Here is a 21,162-nt window from a genome sequence, read left to right on the forward strand (position 1 = left end):
TGTTTTCTACCACCTGCACCATTTCGTGGCAATTTTCATTATGCTTCCATTATAAACTGTTCGGTGTCTAGTTTCCTTTAGTATAAACTGAGTTACCTGTGCATTTTTTAACACTCCTTTTTCTAGTTAGAAAATATTTAATATGTTTGTATGATTAAACACATGTGCTTCTGTTACGCATCCAAGAAATATCAAAGCTTCTTTCCTTCTAAGGTTTTCTGTTGGTTTTAGTTTCAGTATACTTCAGCCTGAATTATTGCTGCTTTGCTGTAGATGCAGTATAATTTGGAAAAATACTGAGTAACAAGGGGAAATAGTAAGAACTAGACAAAGAGTGAAAGAGGTGCCAAGGATCACATCAAGAACCAAACTGCTTGGTACAGGTGGATTTAGAAAGTTAAGGCATAAATTGCAAGGCAGGACTGTTACATTACAAGGAGAGATCAAGAATAAACGACTTAACTAGTACTAATTGTATCATACGTGATTATTAAAAGACTTTGAAATTAACGTGCTATGGTTGAAAAAGTGTTAGTGAGGAAAGAGGAGGCTGTGACAGTTTTATGGCATCTGCTCAGACTCCCCTTGACCCTGGCTTCAGAGACAAGCTCTTGATTCCACTGTGTGCAAAGAGTTTTGCTGTCTTGTATTTTTGCTAGTTTTACTTGACCAATAATATCTTTTGGAGTTGCAGTGCTTCTGTTTCATCTAAAACTTTAAGTTTCTTTATGACCATGCACACATGATACTCTTCAAGAGACTGCTTACAATGTGTGACTGAGGGACCAACCAATATATAATTCAGGATGATAACGAAGTTCTGATTTTAGGCTTTATCATTTTCTGTAAGCAGACTGTAGGAGACTACAAAAAGACAACAGAATTCTGACTTGGGCTTTCTTGCACCCTTCTTGGCAAATGCAGGTCTAGAACATGAGAAGCTGGGTTAGTTTTCACTTTCTTCTTTTACCATCATTTTGTTTTGCTCCTGCTTCCTTGGGATCACGGTAATAAATGTATCAGAGATGATGTTCTAATTTTTCATGTTTATGCAGCTTTTTACTTCTGTTTCTGACTTCAATATTTTTGTGGAGACTGCAGTGAAAGTTTATAATAAGAAAATTGTGTGTGTGTTGTAAGTCAGCTTGCTAATGTGACTTGGCTTTTGGAAGCTTTTTGAAGATATGGAAGGAGAGTCTGTGTTACGCAACTAGATGATCTTTATAGTTCATAGATCTGTATTGTACTTCTCTCAGTTAATTTGGTGAATAATCAGAACTATGTACTCAGTTCAGTTAATTGTGCACTAAAGATGTAACATACATTTTAATTACCTTGACTACAAAATTAATTTATAAGTTGCAGTGTAAAAGTTGCAGTATGAAAGTTGCAGTTTAAATCTTCTGAGGATGTGACACCAATTTTCTATCAGGAAGCTTGTCTGCTACTCATAAATAACCTGGGGACATGGCTACTTGACAAGATACTAAGTATGGCTGAAACTTATCAGCATTCTTATTGGCCTGTATTTGTAGCATGTTTCATTCTTTTAGCACAGTTCCAGTAAAAGTGTTTCTGAAAACCGCAGGCTCAGTATTGCACAAAATATGGATGTTTGATTATTCAGTGGTGATTCACTGGTGACTATTCAGTGATGACATTGTCCCTAAAGCTCTACAGCTGTATTTATCATGTGTTTCTCCTGGATATAACTGGTTATTGCAGCAGAGATTTATGGAAATCTTGTTTTTGTACTGCACATTGTATTTCTTTTGGGTTTTAGATTGCTTGTACCCTAAAACATCACTCCTACTAAATAAATATTCTACTGAACGTAGCTGTTTTGCTTGAAAGGAGTCTCTGTATGGCTTCGTATATGAAAGTTGTGCAAAAACAATTGCTACATTATTTTAAGCATAAAATAGAATATAGTGAGAAGTTGATATAACAATTAACTGTACATATGTATTTAAGCATACGTACATGACTTCCATGTAGACATGCTTTTATTGTTGGAATTAGTTTAAAACAATGCATCAATTTCTACATTTTTTTGCCATTGATTACAAACTACTGATGTTTGCACAACAGCCATCTCTTTAACACGTTCAAAAGGGTGCTCAATCTCTAAAAAACATAACTCTGTACCCCACTTATGGAAGTAGAGGGTGAGACGAATTTGCAGTTGTTCATGGCCTTCACAGTTTCTTTGAACTGGTTTAAATCACTGGCCTACAGTACTTCCAGAAGGTCTGAACCATTCAGATGGTACATGAACACTTTGGACTAACAGGATGCAGCCTGCAGCCAAAAGCTGTTCTTCACATTTGCCTCTCTGCTCCCTCAACCCTCTGTGCAGTCCTGCTACCTTACATGTGTCAAGCATTAAGGTTTTAATTTGCATTTTAATAAACATAACTAATATTTTAATTTGTTAGGGAAATGTGTTAATTTAGTTAAAGGTTTTGTTCCTTTATGAATTTATTATTAGTGTTTTCTTAATATGCCCATCAGAGTGTCATGAAAGCCTCATACTTTTGAGGCTTTCTATGCCACCTGTCTGTATAAAGCCAACAAAGTGTATTTTAAAGGCAATTTTTTTCATGACAAATACCTACTAGTAGTTGTTTTCAATTCCTTGCAGTGATTTTTAGTTACTTTTTTCCACCACTTTCTTAAGCATTTGTATTTAAGCGCACTGGTCTCATTCCTAGCTCTTTCACTTTCCTTTTTTTAAAGCTTGACTTTCCTGAATAGGTATTGCTACTAGGCTTAAGAGCATTGAGTGGTTAATTCTTTTACTTCATACTTATTATTTCTATGTAAAGGATATAATTTGTGCAGACCTAAAAATATTTTTTTGAATATTCATAACAAAAATGAGTGGTTCATTTGAGCTAAAGAATTCTACCTCCTGCCCTAAGAAAAAGTGTTACAAATTTTCCACAGCTGCTGGGCAGCTGCATAGGTTAAACTTTCCCTGTAATTATTTTCACATTTAAAGAGAAGTGGGTACAGGCATGCATTCTTTTATTTGATTTCTGATGCCTTGAAAACATCAGAAAATAGATTAAGGGTGTGAAACAACTTAGGGCAACGATTTGCTTTTCTGTGTAACTTTATGTTAAGAAATTAGGATAATGGGAATAGTGAAATAAAGGGGGAAAAAAAAAAGAAACAGGGACACGGGAAACTTTTATTCAAGACAATTCTGGTTATGAAACAGTGATGTTATGGGGGACAGACTACAGGGGAAGTGTCGTGGTTTAACCACAGTAGGCTGCTAAGCACCACACAACCACTTGCTTACTCCCCATCAGTGGGAAAGGGGGGAGAATCAGAAGTGTAAAAGTGAGAAAGAAAATTCACGGGTTGAGGTAAAGACAGTTTATAATTAAAAAATATTAGGGGAAAAAAAAAAAACGAAACAAACCACCACAACAAAAAAATCTGCAAAAGAAAACAATTGCTTGCCACTAATCAACCACTGCCCAGCCAGTCCACAAGCAACAGCAGCTCCCACCAAGCTGCACCCCCGGTTATATTACTGAGCATGATGTCTGATAGTCTGGGATATCTCTTGGGTCAGCTGTCCCGGCTGTGTTGCCTCCTAGCTTGTGCATCCCGAGGCTGCTCACTGGTAGGGTGATGTGAGAAGCAAGGAACAGCTTTGACTCTGAATAAGCACTACTCAGCGGTAATAAAGACATCTGTGTATTATCAACACTTGTTTCATCACAATCCAAAACATAGCACCATACCAGCTACTATGAAGAAATTTAACTATATCCCAACAAAAACCAGTACAGGAAAAAGTGATAAACATATTCTGCATTGAAAAATTTCATAGAAAAATACACTGTTGAAACCAAGAAGAGGATGTGTCTGTGGGAGACGGACTTGAATTTCAAATAAGATACATCATCTTATCAAACTTTTGATACTTCCAGTGAACATACAAAACAGTTTGCATAAAGCATCTTTAAACTTGATGTATAGAAGTTGCTTCATAATTGACAAGTTCAGCTCTTTTTTTGCTAAAAGTTGGCTTGGAATGACTTCATAAATTCCAGTTAAAGTCAATCTGTAAATAGGCTTCTTGAATGAGAACAGGATTATCAAATTTGAAAAGTAACTGACTCCTGGGGAGGGGAGGGAAAACGATGACATAGTTTCTCTTTCTACTCTTATATGTACTGTCATCTTATTTTCAAAGGAGTATTGAAGAAGTCTGATGGGTGGGTTGGTCTAGGTTGCTGTGAGCTAGCTATTGCTGTGGAATGTCGGCAAGCGTGTAAACAGGTAAGGCTTTCTCATTGTTTTTCTGTGGTTAATGTCAAATGACGCCATGTTGAATTAATTTTTGTATTAGTGTTTATGAACTTCAGCCTTAATGTAGTTTTTACATCAAAATTGAATTATTACAGGAACTCCAAAATTACAACATGTGACTATATACTGCCCAGAAGTACTACTGGTGAGAAATGCTAGCAACCAAATTCCTAAACCCAAAACAAATAATTCATGTGTTTAAAGGGAATTTTTGGTTAAAAGAAAAAAAAAAAGTGGAAGTGAAGTTTACTGAAATGAAAGTCTAATTTAAAACTGGGGGGGCTGTGGGGCTTGGGAGTATGTATTTTCAACTGTGCTGTAGGACTGGGCTGCTTGCTGTGACTTGATGAGCCTGAAGAAGAAATTTAAATGCCTTAGAGTTAGCTGTGCCTTTTTTTGTACATTCTGATGCCACCTTTACTTACTCAGTAATGAAGATGAAATCTTACTGTATTTATAACTTTGACAGCACAAAAGTTCCAGTGTGTGGGCCAGTGACCTGCTTGCAGTCTTGTCCTACCACTACTGCACTTGGCAAATGGAGCTAATCCACTTCCTGTCTGCAAGTAGTAGGCATGTGATTATTGCTGATATGCCCTAGTTTCTTACTTTGCAGTAATTTATTGAATGAATCAATAAAGATTCTGAAGCTTTCTTTGGTTATGCTGAACTTAATTTCTTGAAATTTTTTGGTCACAAACTCTACATGAAAGTTGTTATTTTAAAATAATACTGAGTGAAAGACAACATGTGGCTTTTTCTAAGCTTACTTTCTTTGCAGTTTAGTGATGCAACGTTGTGGTTACAGCCCCAAACATATTTTTGTGCCTCTTCGCAGAGGTTTTTAACCATCAAATGGAGCAAAATTGGTATTAGTCTCAGTATATCACTGTTTTGTCAAGTGACAATTGAAGTGTAACATATAAATTTAGTAGTGACCTTTTTATTAAAAAATCTGTGAAGCATTTTGTGATATTTTTATTTCTAATTTTTGCCCCCATCCTCTCCCCCCCAAAAAATGGCTTGTAACCTAGAAAACATCTTCACATTCAAAGAGCATGTAATTATTTATCATCATCCTTGTAACTCAGTTCTGGAGCACAGATGTACTTAATGTTCAGTGTTGTATCTTGCATATTACCTGTGTAATCTTAATCTTGGACCAGCAGCCTACTGCAAATTGTTGTCATGCAAAAAAATAAAGATGCTACCTTCACCCGAAAGCATATAGTTTAGAATATTTGACAAGAGATGAGCGATGACTACACAAACCGAGTAATGTGGAAAAGAGATGAGTGAGTAAGCACACTGTACTTCTGGTCTTCTGAAAAGAAGGAATGTGTATCTGTTCCCAAATGGAATTCTAGCAAGTTTTCAGATTTATTCTAATATTTAAGTGTTTTCCATACCTGAAGTCAGACTTCCACTTACTGTAGTGTCCTATGAAATTCTGTTAATCTTGGGATTGTTACATCATTTCTCATTATTCTTAGACTCAGCTGTATTTTTGATTGCAGACTCTGCTGTCTCAGAATCTTGGCTGTATTTTGTACATTACCTGACTCTGGTTGATATATTTCATATGATTTTCATTTAAACTAAAATATAGGTACTTGCCAAACTTTAGTAATTATGGGTAATCTTTGGTTTTTAATTTTGATTCTTGAAACTTGAGAGTTTTTTGGAGGCATTTTGAGGAAGGTGATATGACAGGTCCAAGGTCAGATTTTTATCCTGGTATTTTTAAATCACTGGAGGTGAAGATACCTAATGTTAGTAGTCATAATAATTTTGAGCATCTGTCATATGAAAAAGGAACAGGAGGTTCTTGACAGAAGAAACTGATCTGTAGTTTGAAGGGAGAATTTCTGCAGCTCGGTTTGACAACAGGAACTGTAGGACTGTATGTGCAGTAGGGAGGAGGAGTGACAGGTACGTAAGTGGTACTGAGCATGCAAAATAGGAGATGTTTATGCTCAAGTTCTCCCATTTAGTAAATGTTTCCTGTATTCTGCTCTATGTGATAAAACTTTCATGAAAATAAAGTTGCTTTGTGTCCTTCTGGTATCAACTAACTTGGTACAGAAATGTGAGGGTTTGTTTTTTTTAGTGTAGTGTAGATGAGGCCCTTAGCGACATTGTTTAGTGGTGAACTTGGCAGTCCTGCATTAACAATTGTACTTGATGGTCTTAAAGGTCTTTTTCAGTGTAGTTGATTCTGTGACTAATAGTCATGGTTTCTGCTTTTTCTTCTTACAGTTTTGAATGGATTCTGCATGTATGAAATAATATATTTAATATATAATCACATAATACATCCAATATAAAGATAGAATCATCTTTATTTTGCAACACAATTATATTATTTTCCACTACAAATACAGAAATCTATCTGTCTTTCAGGCTTCTGCAAAGAATGATGTTATAAAGGTCTGCAGGAAGGAATATGAGGTATGTGTATCTAGATATATATTACTAAGAATCAACTGGCTTATAAATTCTGTAAAAAGTATCCTGAGAAGAGGGAAGGTCCAGTCATCTTATATTCATGTTTCTGGATATACTCGTTCTCATCCAAATACGAATTACTTCTCTCTACAATTTTTGTAAAAGTGTGATTGTTTTCTGCAAAAAGATACTGCCTTTTTTTTTAGGCTTTCATATATCTTAATTTGAATTAAACTTTAAAAATGAAGACATAAATTCCAAAAAAGTTTGTTTCATGGAAGTTGGCATATAAGCACCTTTCTGCTTCTCCAGTGGAAGAGTCAGCTTAAAAGTAACCTAAAGACATAAACTCGGGAAAGAATAACCTTTTAAGCATTCTATCCTAATGTAAATAATATCAAATTAATAGATTCTGTAATATCAGTGACCCTATTAGTTCTTGCAGTTATTGTTGCTATTCTGGTCTTAAATCAATCATCAGGATGTTTTCAGGAATCTGCTTTTACCTGTATTTTTTTTTTTTTAAACACGGTTTGTAGAAAAGCTTTTCTGCTAGGACTTCTTTTATTTCAATCTGTTTCTTAATTAAAAGTCAGATTCCTCCTCCCCCTTTCATCTTATTTCCTCCTGTCCTGAATTAGGTAGTCCTGCATAAATTCTGATCAGCTGTTCAGGATATTGGACAATTCTCTGTTCTCTTGATTTGGGCAGAAGTGTATCAGGTTTCCTGTTTTTCCAGGAAACATTAAATTCCGGTTTTCTCTCTCTTTGGTCCTGTTACCTAAACAATCTACATAGTATTTTCCTAGCCTCTTCACTGTTGAATTTACCATAGCTTGTTCTCTTAAAAAATGAATTTTCATTTTCAGTAGTTCTGTCTCCTTTCGTGCTATAATATGGTCTACTGTCAACACCTGTAAGCTTCTCCTCTATTATGCTGGTCTGTTTCCTTCTTTTTTTCTGGATTTCTGCATTGCTGTAGGAAGTTGGCCAATATGGGTTGAAGGAGAACTGGAGAGGAAAGGTAAGAGATTAAAGAATGGCAACAAAATGGTGGTAGTCATCTATGTTAACTAATTTTTCTCTTTCCGATTTTTATCTGGAATTTTGGAAAGTGAGTCCTTCACTCTTACACAAGAGTGATCTTACTGTACAGAACTCTTAACACTTTTTCTGTCTATGCCAACACTAAAAGAGGAAAGGGAGAAAAGTGATGGAAGAAGGAATCAGTCTTCTGATTGATGAAGAAGGAAAGAAATTTTTAAATGAGATCTTGGAGTAGTAGATACAGATATGGTGTTAGGGATAGAAATTAAACATCTGACATGATAGATCTTCAGGTATTACAGAATTTTATATGACAGGTTTTCCTATGTATCAAGGCTTACAGGTCCTCATAAAAAATAGTATCGAGAGACCCATTGGTTATACAAAATTCAAGGAAGTTTTGTATAAATAGGAGATTCTGAAAAAGATTTCTGGAGGGAGTCTGTAGGGTAGCTTCTGTGTCTGTGACCTCTACCATACTTTGTATTCAGTTGGGTTGGCTGGAGAAGAAACTGAGTAACTGGGGAGGGAGTGGTTAATTAAAACTGAAAGAGGTGACATAAGATCAAAACCAGCCTGTGAATCCCATAAATGCAATATCATACATACCGTGTTTGCCTTTGAGTTTAAGAATTCACACCTCATTTACTAAAAATGAGGATCCAATTTGAGAATTAGTTTACAGTATAGATTACAGCGCTTGTTCATCAGCTCTGTTATTAAGATCTTGAATATATAAGTACATGACATGTAAGTAAAAACTAGATGAATCAAGAACATAAAAGTATAATTCCCATTTTGTAAATACTCTAGTAGCTTACCCACTTTCATAGCTTGCTTAGTATACTTACCTAAGGATTTCCCAGAGGATTTTCACAAGCTTCATACAGTATTTGACTGTACTGTGCATAGTATTTTTCTTTAATCCTTTGAGACTGGGGAAGCAATTTCACAAGTTACCCTTCAGCTTCCCACTAAGTTAGTGAGCATGAAGAAAAAGGTCAGCTGTCAAGGGTAGGGCATAGTGTTCAGGGCAGTGAAAAAAAAACCAGTCAGGAGGTGTCACAAAGTTTGAAGTTGCTAAGTGGAGTCTCGGGTTTGTAGGGTAGCAAAATCACTTCAGCATTGATGTGCCAGCTTTTCACAAGGTTAATTGAAGGTGCTTTTTCTGCTCATCATATGTTTCTGCATTACTTTTACTATAAATATTTATGAAGTTTGATGCTTCTAATTTAGAGATTTTACACATTTTAAAAATTAATCATGTTGTAATAACCCGTTCATTTTTGATCACTGCATTGAAGATTGCGTGTCCTGTTAGTCTTTATCTTCAAATAGCACTGCATACAGAAATTAAAAAAGTAACACAACTAGCTCAGTGTTTAAATGTACTCCACTTGCCTTCTTTTGAAATATTTTTATTCTGGTAGTCCTTTTTCCCGTCTTCTGCTTCTCAGGTACTCATTTTGGCATCCTTATTTTTTTTCTCTACTTCTATGCATTTCAACTCATATCTTTCACTACTTCTTTCAGCTTTCTGCTATCCTATTCATCTTCCTCTAAAAAGAAGGTAGGTAATAGTAAAAGAAGGAAGAAAAAAGAAGTGGAGACTGTGTGGACTGTATGTAGGATTCACTTATTTTTAAGTTTGGTGTAAAGTTGAGGTTCATATTTTGTTAAAAGACTTGCATGAAATACATGCTCGGAGAGGTAACTGAGAATAGTTTATAAAGTTTAATATAAGCTGTAAATGCTTTATTATTGAAACATCACTATTCTTCTGTGCATGGAAAGGGTAGTACTAAAATTTCCATTAGACTGCAGCTCATCAGTTTCTACACTGTGTACCTCTCTGCACATTAAGAACTCCAGTTCTTATCTCATGTATTAAATAAGACATTCAGACTTCTCTGGTTAATTGATATTGAGAGCTTTGCTACAGCTGAGCATTATTAACACGTGCCATGTGGTCAAAATGTAATTGGAAATGTTGCCAGTTACTTAGCTTCCACTCTGAAAACTGTTTTTGACACACAGTAGTAAACACGTCTGATGTCCCTGGACTGCTTATAGGTATTTTTGTTCTCACAGATTTGAGCACTGATTAGCTTAATCTGACTTTGTTTTCTTTAAGTTTTTACATATCGAAACTTCAAATGCAGTGCCTGCATCTTAAAGTGCTGTAGAAGGGATTCAGAAAAATATTCACTCTCCTCAGTACTGGCTTGGTTTATCTTCTAGGGTCAGACGATCTTGCTTTATGCTGATGTTTTAGTGAATGCTGGCTACTAATTACCCCTTTTGAAAAATGTGGTCAGCAGCTTTTAGCTCCTGTCTAGTTGTGTGGATTACTCAGAGACTGTAGCTTAAGATTCTGTTTAGGAAAAGTTTACAAAACAGTTTTAATTAACTCCTAAGGAACATGGCTGTATGTGGCCTCTAGAAATACTACTACTTAATAATTCAGGGTGGACTCTGACCATGTACTACACATTGCAGCTAATATTATTGGCATCTTATCCGGTGGTGCTTTTTGTCTCTATTCTCTACTGTTCAAAGAAGGCTGATGGAACACTCAGTGATCTTGACAGAATTGAAGTTGCAGTAATTTTGTTCTACCTTATTGTGCAAGTATCACTTCTTTTCTGGTTTATGTAACTGAGGATAATTTTGGCCTCAATTAAACAACAATTGCAGTTGTTAATTACTGCAAGTTTTTAAAGTTCTTAACAGATGTCCACTGTCATTTGAAACTTCATCTGACCCCACTAAACCTTAGTGTGTTACCTTCTGACTTTACCTTCTGCTGACAAATTTAAAGATTAAATGAAGTCTAGTGTGAGGTGCCCCCTGCCCATGGCAGGGGAGTTGGAACTAGATGATCTTAAGGTCCTTTCCAACCCTAAATATTCTATGATTCTGTGAAGTCAAGGATTGATTAACAGGACTTCCATTGCGTAGAGTGAAGCATTTTATATCCTAGTGTATTTGTTAACTGTGGTAATACTTCTAAATTAAGATGGATAGGATCTGTATTCAAGTATTTAATGTGGTTAGGTTGCCAAAGGTGACAGTACTAAACTTTTTTTTTCTGCCAAAGTTAGTCGAATACAAATACCATGGTAGTTTTAGGGAGGAAAACAGTCTTTGATTTTTAGCAAAATACTCTTAATTTCTGGCGTGAAAACAGCTTCTGTCACTTTTCATTGAAGGCACAAGAGGCGGCCATTTAGCAAAAAATGCTTATAATTTAAAAGCAAGCCTTATAATGCAGAAGACTTGCTCCTTTAGCAAAATGTTCTGCTTTATTTGTATTTGTGTGCATGCATTTTCATTTTTGAGCCGTTACCTGCAGCTGATGAGCTCCAAAAAGAGCGAAACCAGTTAGGTCCTGCAGTACTGGCTAAAATCTTTCTTCAAGGAACTTCTGGTGAGGAAAACTGGACAGTGTGCTCTGCTGGATAAACTTCACCTGCCTGTTTCAATTTCCTTAATGCCAAAGATCTTTGAGGCAGTTTTCTTTAAGGCATACACGGTTGTGTTGCCTGTGTCTGCGTGCCACTTTCCATTCCCTCTTCTTGTAGTCTCACTGTCTCTAATCGCCAGTTTCAGCAACATTTGGTTTTTAAAAAGGAGAAGTCTGAAAGATGAGAATAATGCACAAATAAAATCAGTGTTTTATGGATTTCAATATTGCCATCTTTGTTCACTTAATATCCATAAGTTTAAAAATGGAGTATCAGATTCTGTGTAGGTACACCGTGTTGCCTTATTATTCTCATTTTCCCAGATCTTGATGACTTAGTTCTTCCTTTAAAGAGAACGCACTTGTTTGCTCTTCTGGTTTGTTTTTTTGTGTGTGTGTTTTGGTTTGTTTTGTTTTTTCTTAGCTATATCACTGTTTCATGTTTTGCTTTGTTTTCTCTGTCTTTCTCTTCTGCCAGTTCCCTAGCAGATTCATAAGGTAAGCTTGAGTGGGCAGAAAAGCTGCTGATTTCTTAAACACAAGTGCTACTTCAGTAGAGATGGGCATTAACCCTGTGTTCTGTAATGAAGTTATGGTTAATAATTCAGATCAGACTGACTGCTTAATGCTGTTATGAGCTTTATTTATGAGCAAATGTCTAAGATTCTCTCATGTCTGTTTAGCTACACTCCCCACATATTTTCTGGGAAACTGAACAATTATCCAGACCTACAGATGGAAAGAGCAAAGTCAGCACTCTGACTAGCGCTGTATTCTGTGGTGGCTGCAGGTACTACAATTTCAGGAAATACAGGGAGTTGCTTCAACAACTTGGTGCAGCTGATGTTCTTCCCGTTCCTTCCTGCAGCTGCCCTTTTTCCGCCCGCAGTCCCTCCCACTGCTAGCCAGACAGTATCTAAAAGATTGTTCTGTTCTGTTTCATTTCTGTCCTGTTCTTTCTGTCCTGTTCTGTCCTGTTCTATTCAAACTTAGTATTCTATGCTGATTTAAATTTCTAGGAGGAGTTTTTATTTATAGAGGAGAAATGCTGGTAGACACAATTTTCTCAATATTCTTCTCTGTTTCATGCATAGTTATAAACTGTGATCTGAGCTAACAGAGCCAGTGCCACTGTTATCCCTGAACTGCTTTTTAGTAACTTTTGTTTCATTCAACTTTTAAGTAGAATGGCAATTTTTAGCTGAGTTTATAGCAGCATTACATCATGATTCTAAGTATTGTTTGTACTAACAGAATGGTCAAGTACTTAAATATAACCATGACAGACAGACTTCAGGTTTTTCAGGAGCCTCTACTGTCTCAGTGCATGAATTAATAGCGTTGCCTTCTACCTGGCTGTTTTTTATGTCACTAGAGTGGCTGTGGAGAAGTTTAATTTCAGCAGGTTCTGAGGACAATCAGTTTTGAATCAGAGTGGTGTTATATATGATTGTTACTATTTGATAGTTGTTTCTTTTTTTGTACATGGAAGGTCCCAAAGAAACCAGGTGGCCATGTTGAAACAGTGACTGATGGTAATTTTCTGGCATCCATAGAGAAGGATATATGGTGCTATGAAAACTACCTGAGCCTTTAGGCAACAGCAGAACTCTCATCTTTATGAATGTAGGATGGTGGCTCTGTCTACGTGTTCTTTTCCTGTAAATTCTCTTGTCTCTCATCAGTGTTACACAGATGAATGAGTGACAGGATTTGCTTGGTGGGTAGTAAAGAGGGAAAATCTGAAGTGAATCAGATTCAAACTTCCTGCTTGGATTAGGCATGTTGCTGCAAATTCATTCTCACTCTTGGAGAAATTATGCAGTATCTGTGCTCTTCAGAGAAAAGATCTAAAATTTGGTAGAGGATATTGGAAGAATGAAAATGTCTGAATTTGTGAGGTTTTGGGCATAGTTTTATGTAAGACAGACTTTCAAATTTTTGTACTAGACCTGTGCTTTTACTCATGATCAGTAAAATCATACATAGCTGGTGTTCATGTGAAATTAACTTACATTTTCAAGTTAGATTTGTGTTTATTCTCATAGGGTCATTTTTCAGTGCCACATCTGCTATGTTTTACCCATGGTTTGAATTCATTTCTGACTATAAATAGAAGAAAGTGATGCTGCTTACTACAGTATTGGGACTGTCCTGTTTAAAAACTTGTGTTTGACTGTTATCTTCTTGGATTGTGAAGTATGTTATTATCCAAAAGATATAATTGTGAGACTGTTTAAAACAGGATTATAGCACTACGATTTAGATGACATAAAGAGTAATTGGCAAGTTGGAACTTTTGATTTAAATTACAGCATAACATAAAATCATTAATGGCATGATACAAACTGAAACATCAAGGCTTGGGGCTTTTAAAGGCCAAGTTAAAATGTGAGTCTTCCATCTTTTGGTACAGTAGATAATTCTTTTGGCTCTTCAGATATTTATCAGAACTGTCTATGCAGGAATGCTAATTCATTTGATTGCCAATTCACATAGGGAGAGCTGTTCTGATTCTGAAGTGCTCACTCTAAAATGAATAACAGAAAAGAGGATGAAGATAGCTATGAAAATTAAAAACAGCATTTTAAAAAATTGTGGTTTTATTTGGGTGTTTACGAAACTTTCATGAAGAAAAAAATTAATAAAGTAAAAATGGGATTGTGGAATTCTCCAGTTATCCAGTGGAATATATGAGTTGCACTTCAATAAAATTTGGGCCTCTGTAATGTGTACTGATTCAGGTGGTAGGATTTGAGATATCTGATGGTGAGTAGGTAAAGAAAGGGGGTAGGTTTTGTACCAGAGTTGTCTAGTGGAGATGAGGCTGCCTGTTCGTGCTGCTTTGTGAAGAGAGATATGTTCTGTATTCACCCTCCCCTGTTCTGCATAACCAAACACAAGCAAGCTGCTCAAGAAGAAAGCCTCAGAATTCAGATGTTGTAGTTACTGGTATTCTTATGAGTTAGCCACTGAGAGATTTGATCACTTTGATATTTACTTTGCTTTCTCTGTAGTCCTACCCAGACTGTAGGGCGGAAAATAAGGATACTGCCAGAACAGATTGACTTACATGATCTCTGATAAGAAAGCAAGTAGAGAATGTGAATTGAAAACCAAACGCCTGAAGGCTAAACAATCTCTAAGACAAAAGGAAGAATAAAACCATCAAGATGATCCCTAACACATTTCTACTTTCACTTCAAAAATGTAACACTTCCGCCTGTTTGCAAGCACATTTTCACAAGAATACCCCAAAGATTCTTGGGTATACCCTTTTCTCTGCAGTGCAGTAAATACCAGTAACTAACACAGATGAGGAATCTTTTGAACTACTGAGCTTATGTTAGGTCTGCATTTTGAGATCTTTTTCTCATGTAGAGGGTGTAGCACATCTGATACTTTGCTGTAGTCAAGCAAGGTTTTAATCCCACATTATGTTTGTGAATCAGTATGATGGTGTTTCTGTTTGCTTCCTAGATGCTGTGTAAAATACGTATTTGTTTAATGATGGGGATAGGGGAAATGAAGGAGATCAGAAACTTTATGAAGATGGGGATTGTGTTTTGTCACGATGTTAAAGTATTTGATCGGTTGTTATAATCTGGTGTTCTGACAAGTGTGCAGGTCAGGCATGCAGGGGCTTCAGATTCTCTTCCCCACCCCCTCCCCCAGTCATATAATTTAAAAGGCTTTGATAATTGGCAACTGCATTTGAATTTCAGCCTCATTGACTTCATCATCTTGAGTCCCAGAAAGCTTATATGTGGTATCTGTTGGGTTTTGGTTTGGTTTTTTTAGTTTGTCTCCTCTCTGGTGACAGGCTGAGAGAGTTGGGGTTGTTCAGCTCAACACAGTAAGGCTCCAGGAGACCTTACTGTGGCTTTCAGTATTTAAAGGGGACTTGTAAGAAAGATGGGGAAAAGCTTTTTAGTACCACCTGTTGCAATAGAACAAAAAGCAATAGTTTTAAAGTAAAAAAGTGTAGGTTCAGACTATACAAAGAAGAAACTTTTTCTGATGAGTGTGAGAAAAGACTGGATCAGTGTTGAAACCTGGAATGAGTTGCCCAGAGAGGTGGTAGATATGCCATCCCTGGAGGCATTCTAAGCCAAGCTGAATGTGGTCCTGAGCAACCTGATCTAGATGAAGAGGTCCCTGCTTATTGCAGGGGGTTGGACTAGATGACCTTTGAAGGTCCCTTCCAGCCAAACTATGTTGATTACTCTATGGATTAGAGTCCTTTGAAATGAAACAGCAGGTGTATGTATTTCCCTTCTTCTGTCATTTAACATGTTGGCTATCCCCCAGCTGTACTTTTTGGCTGCAGTTTGAAGGAGTTGATAGCATCTTTTGGCTTTTAAGATACATTGTTGTTGAGTTAGTTTGTAGGAATTTTCTATTGGTATGTGTGCATCTATCAGAGTTCGGGATTTTTTTTTTTTTCCCCATGTGGAATCTTTGGAATTGTCATTAAAAAAGTAACATTTTGGGACAGTCTATTATAGCATGCTGTTTATAAGTTACTCCAGGAAAGTCTTCCTATACACTTGGCTTGAATATTTAACTATTTTGCTACAAATGCACACAGAACTCAGATGTCCCCTGGTCTTCTAATTTCCTACTTTCATTGGTTTTGTATAGTGTCTTTGTTTTAATCCAATCTAATTTGAACAAATAATAACAAAGTTATTAGCTCATTCTAAGAAGTAACTGGATACTTAAATATTTATTTGAAGTTTTCTGGCTTATAACACTGTTTTTGTTTTGATTTCAGAATGCTCTCTTTAGTTGTATTAACAGAAATGAAAGTAAGTATGTAATGAATAGTTCATCTTGTTTTTCTTTTATATCGTTCTATCCTTTTTTCTCTAAAATGTGGGAAATCACATGGATTCAGTTCCATGGAAGAACAAACCACATGCATAACTTTCCTTGCTCAAGTGATAAGGGGATTGGGCTGTTCATATAATTTATAGAAGTTTTTAATTTGTATATCTGTATTTGGGGTTTTTCTGTCCTATTTTGGTGATTGCTTAGAAGCTCATTTTCTTCTTCTGCTTCATTTATATAATGAGTGTTAAGTGATTAGATGAAGTCTTGCAAGTGTTTTGTTGCCTGTTGTCTGGCTATGTAAAATGAAATCAGTGAACTTGAGTTCAGGACAGCTTTAGGGACTTTATTCTTCAGCCAAACAAACAAATGTGATTTGGCTAGTTACAGATAATCCCAGCCATTCTGAATACAGAGGCTGTAGTACCTTAATCGCTGTGTGTGATACAGACGTGCTTGTTTCTTTATTTCTCTGTGTAGGAACCCATAGATTTTTCTGTTGTTTGTTTCCCCAGTGGGGTCAGTCTGTTGCAGTTATGCAGGTCATCATACAAACTGTCGGGAATATTGTCAAGCAATTTTTCGAACAGACTCTTCTCCCGGTCCTTCACAAATTAAAGCAGTTGAAAACTACTGTGCATCTATTAGCCCTCAGCTTATACATTGTGTGAACAACTATACACAGTCATACCCAATGAGAAATCCTACAGACAGTAAGTAGAAGAAATCCTTCTGTACTAAAAGTTATAAAAAATACTGAAAATGTTTGAGAATTGCATATACTTTTTATATAAAATGTGTTATTGTATTAGTCTGTTGTATAAATTGCATTAATGTATTTCTGTTTTGTAATTGCAATTATATGAATTTAAATAATGGCAACTTTTGGTTGTAGGTGCATTACTGATACATAATTTATTTTGATTCTATATATTGGTGCTGTTTTTTTCCAGAGTTGATTCTCTTTGCATTTAAAAGAAGCAACATTATTTGAGATTAGTTGGGGGGGAGCCTCCTTATAACATTTTTTTTTTTTTAATCTGAGAGCTATTATATCATGCATCTTGATTGTTATTATGTGCTTGATCATTAACTGTTTTTAATTTTTCAACAGGTTTGTATTGCTGTGATAGAGCAGAAGACTATACGTGTCAGACTGCTTGTAAAAGAATTCTAATGTCAATGAAAACAGAGCTTGAAATTGTTGATGGTCTTATAGAAGGCTGTAAAACAATGCCTCTCCCTCAGGATCCTCTTTGGCAATGTTTTCTTGAAAGTTCAAGATCTGTTCACCCAGGAGTCACTGTGCACCCTCCACCTTCAACAGGCCTTGATGGAGCTAAGCTCCATTGCTGTTCTAAGGCAAATTCTTCCACATGTAGGTCAGTATCTCCCTACCCTCGTTTCCAATTGCGAAAATGCTTCAGAATTTGTCTTGTACTAGGTCTTTGCCCAAATCTTGCTTTATAGATGAAATAGAGTCCTATTCTCTTCCAGATTTTGTGGGTGCTAACACAATATTCTTCACTGAGCGCAGGCTGTTACCATCAGCTAAGAAACAATGGGCTTTGCTGTATCTGAATGGCTGCTGTTCTTCTAATTTTATTTTCTTCATTTGTTTTTGTTTTGTTTTGTTTTTTTCCCCAGAGAGCTCTGCACTAAACTTTATAGCACGAGCTGGGGCAATTCACAGAGCTGGCAAGAATTTGATCGTTTTTGTGAGTATAATGCAGTTGAAGTTTCCATGTTGACCTGTTTAGCAGATGTACGAGAACCTTGTCAGCTGGGCTGTAGAAATCTTACTTACTGCACTAATTTTAATAACAGGTAGGAGAGAGACACTGAATATTTTATAAAGGAATACCTGTGCTTTGATTTTAAAAATGAAATAAAATGTTTTTCAGGCCTGTTTCAAGATCATATGTAGCTGTCTTTCTGCAAATATTTTTTTTTTTCTTAAGTACTTTGAAAATAAATAGCTCTTCTTTAGAATAAATTTTTGGAAATATACTTACCAACAGACATAACAAAACTTACAAGAATAAAAGCTAACCCATGAACTTGTAAAATGTCATAATGTATTAGCAACATATTTCTGTCTTACAGTATAGACAAGTAAGCCATGATTGGTGGAATGCTGTGTATTATAAATAAGGTTAAAATGCTTGCTAAATTTACATGTTACTCTTTTTCAAAATTCCTTTACATTCATAGATACTTCTGTAGCTTTATACTCAATAGGGTAAAATGGATGATTTAAAAGTGGTATCTGAATTAGTAATTACAAGGTTACAAATTAAATAGTTTGAGTTTAAAAAAAGATCTCTGGATTATGTTTGAAATAGTACACAGTGACATGATTGTTATATGAGTAGTAGAATCACGCATGTGATAGATGCAGCCTGGGCAGATATGAATGATAAACCACCTTGCATTAGTGATTCACGAGGAGACATTTGCACAGATATTCAGTATATGTAAGATATTTGCTTTTAAAGCAACTTTCTTCAGGTAAGAAAAATTTAAGTGATACTTGATTTAAAAGGTGTGGTGAGAAACTAGTTTCAGCCTTGAGTTTTAAAGAGCTTATTTTCCTTAAAGGCAGAATTCAAGTTCATTTTGATCTTACTTGAAGAGATTCATTTCCTTTATGCCACAAGAAGCAATCTGTGTAAAGGTTGCAGAATTTATATGGTGGAAGGTAGAATGTGTGGTCTTTTTCGTATATACATGCCATATCTTAACTTCTTCTTTTAAGACCAACAGAACTTTTTAGGAGCTGCAATACTCAGTCAGACCAGGGAGCCATGAATGACATGAAGCTATGGGAAAAGGGGAGTATAAAGATGCCATTTATAAATATTCCTGTGCTTGATATTAAAAAATGCCAACCAGAAATGTGGAAAGCAATTGCCTGCTCACTGCAGATTAAACCTTGCCACAGCAAATCCAGAGGAAGTATTATCTGCAAGTAAGTACTGGGGGGTGGAGGGAGGAAGGTTTAGACATTCTGCTAAGAATATTAATGAGAAGTAAAAAGCAGGTGTAGGACTGTGTTTGACTTACATTAGGAAAATATGGCAAGGCAAACACAGGAGTATGAGCTTGCTTAGTTGCCATTGCTTGAATCTCCATCACTGTAAATGGAAGATGACTGCCAGTTAATGAGATGGATGTATATTCTTCCATTGTAAAGTTGATTTATTGTTGGTGGGATTTTGGCTCTCTGTGGTGTCTATAAAACCTTTCCTGTTTTTTGGTTTTGGGACCTACTGATGATTCTCAGTTGACAGGTCTGGAAAAAAAGAGAAAAAGGAGTTTGCTTTTTTGATTCTTTTAAATAAATTTTGAAAGTAAGTGTTTGGGTAGAGAAAAGCCAGTTAATAGTACAGAGATAGATTTCAACTCATATTAGACATCAGTAAATCAAGGAAATGCTTGGTCTTGAAAGATACAGCATACGATGCCATAGATAATAAAGATCACCAAGCCCAAAGTAGTGCTCTTTGTAAGGCAGAAGGAGAAAGTTGTGGATTCGAGTAGAGTTCATGAAGTTCTGTTTGTTTATTTATCTGAAGATCAGATTGTGTGGAAATACTGAAGAAATGTGGAGATCATAATAAATTCCCTGAAGGCCACTCAGCTGAAAGTATTTGTGAGCTCTTATCTCCAACAGATGACCTAGAGAATTGTATCCCATTGGATACATACTTGAGTAAGTATCAACATACCTATGAAATAAAATGAGAAACCAAGATACTTTGAATGATTGCAATTTCTTTTAATAATTGTTATTTCTTTTTAAATAGTAGAGAAAATTCTAATTGCCATAGCTCATTACATTTCTTCCTTCTTGTATTGGGTGTATGTGGCAAGGCTGCTTTGGTAGTGGTAAAAAAAATATTCGACAGAATTGTTAAAAATGCTATTTTACTGAGTATTAGAAGTGCCATACTTTACTGAAGAAAAATAAACCTCATTTAAGCCCATCTAGATGCTGTATACTCTCTTTTCAGGCCCAAGTTCTTTAGGTAACATTGTAGAAGATGTTACACATCCATGTAATCCGAATCCATGTGCAGCTAATCAGTTATGTGAAGTAAATAGAAAAGGATGTCAGCCTGGAGAACTGTGTCTTCCGTACTTGTGTGTGCCAGGTAAGGGGGTTTGGATTTCTGTTTACCTGAGTTTTGCTGGTAAACATGTGTTACCTACATTGGTTTTTTTTGAAAGTTTGAAAGTGAATGGCTAATAACTCAGGGGATCTGTTATCACAATTATCAAGTGTTTTCAAAAGCTGTAGCCTACCTATTTGCCCTTTTCATTTCTCAGTGTATTTGTTTTTATTGCCCACTGAAACATAACATCAGAAAAAGCTTTACTACTATAGAGGTTGTATTGTTTTCACTTGATGAAAAAGTCATTCAAAGTGATTTGAAAACAAGCTCACCCAGAGCTTTTGAAGAGACAGTTTATTTCCTCCAAAGGTTTGGAGGGTGACTTTTCTGTTTGAATTTGATCTTGTTACTGGTTGAAAGCTGTGGGGAATTTGTTGTAGTTCATCACTTCTAGGGTAATTTTAATCTACTATTTTGTTTATGTGGGGGTTTTTTTTCCTTGCAATTTTTAAAACCTTTTTTTTATTATTCTTTTTTCTTTTTCTTTAACCTAGATTTCCTGCTTTTTCTCACTTTCTCCTTTCTTTATCTTTCAGTGTTCACGTAAGAGGTAGAAGTAGGGAAGGAAGATACAATAAAATACATGAAAGAGGGGAAATGGCTGGGGTTTGCTTGTGAGACCCTTTAATTTACATTCTGTATTGGAGAGAGTGAAACGTATGTGGTATTTGTTATATCACATATGTTTCATACTACTACAGAACTGTGGAAAATGAAATTTCTTCAGAATTGTTGGAATTCTCACTTTTGAAAGAAAGACTGGTATTTTTACATGTACTTCAGACATTGTCTCAAGCAAGTATCTTCTATTTGTGTTACATCTTGCCTCTAGGAAATGTGTGAATTTGTCTGACGGGC

At 35.9% G+C, this 21,162-nt stretch overlaps 1 protein-coding gene across 1 annotated transcript in view; it reads left to right on the forward strand.

Moving 5' to 3' along the window:
- Positions 1-21,162, forward strand: part of RECK (reversion inducing cysteine rich protein with kazal motifs) — a 46,940-nt gene that overhangs the window by 11,892 nt on the left and 13,886 nt on the right. The window contains exons 5-13 of the mRNA XM_065667157.1: positions 4,217-4,302; positions 6,736-6,783; positions 16,071-16,104; positions 16,642-16,839; positions 17,241-17,508; positions 17,774-17,953; positions 18,885-19,097; positions 19,705-19,841; positions 20,143-20,283. Of these exons, the coding sequence (XP_065523229.1) occupies positions 4,217-4,302; positions 6,736-6,783; positions 16,071-16,104; positions 16,642-16,839; positions 17,241-17,508; positions 17,774-17,953; positions 18,885-19,097; positions 19,705-19,841; positions 20,143-20,283 (1,305 nt within the window). The remainder of the gene's footprint in view (positions 1-4,216; positions 4,303-6,735; positions 6,784-16,070; positions 16,105-16,641; positions 16,840-17,240; positions 17,509-17,773; positions 17,954-18,884; positions 19,098-19,704; positions 19,842-20,142; positions 20,284-21,162) is intronic.

Source organism: Lathamus discolor, chromosome 2 (genome assembly GCF_037157495.1).
Source record: "Lathamus discolor isolate bLatDis1 chromosome 2, bLatDis1.hap1, whole genome shotgun sequence".
Classification (NCBI taxonomy): domain Eukaryota; kingdom Metazoa; phylum Chordata; class Aves; order Psittaciformes; family Psittacidae; genus Lathamus; species Lathamus discolor.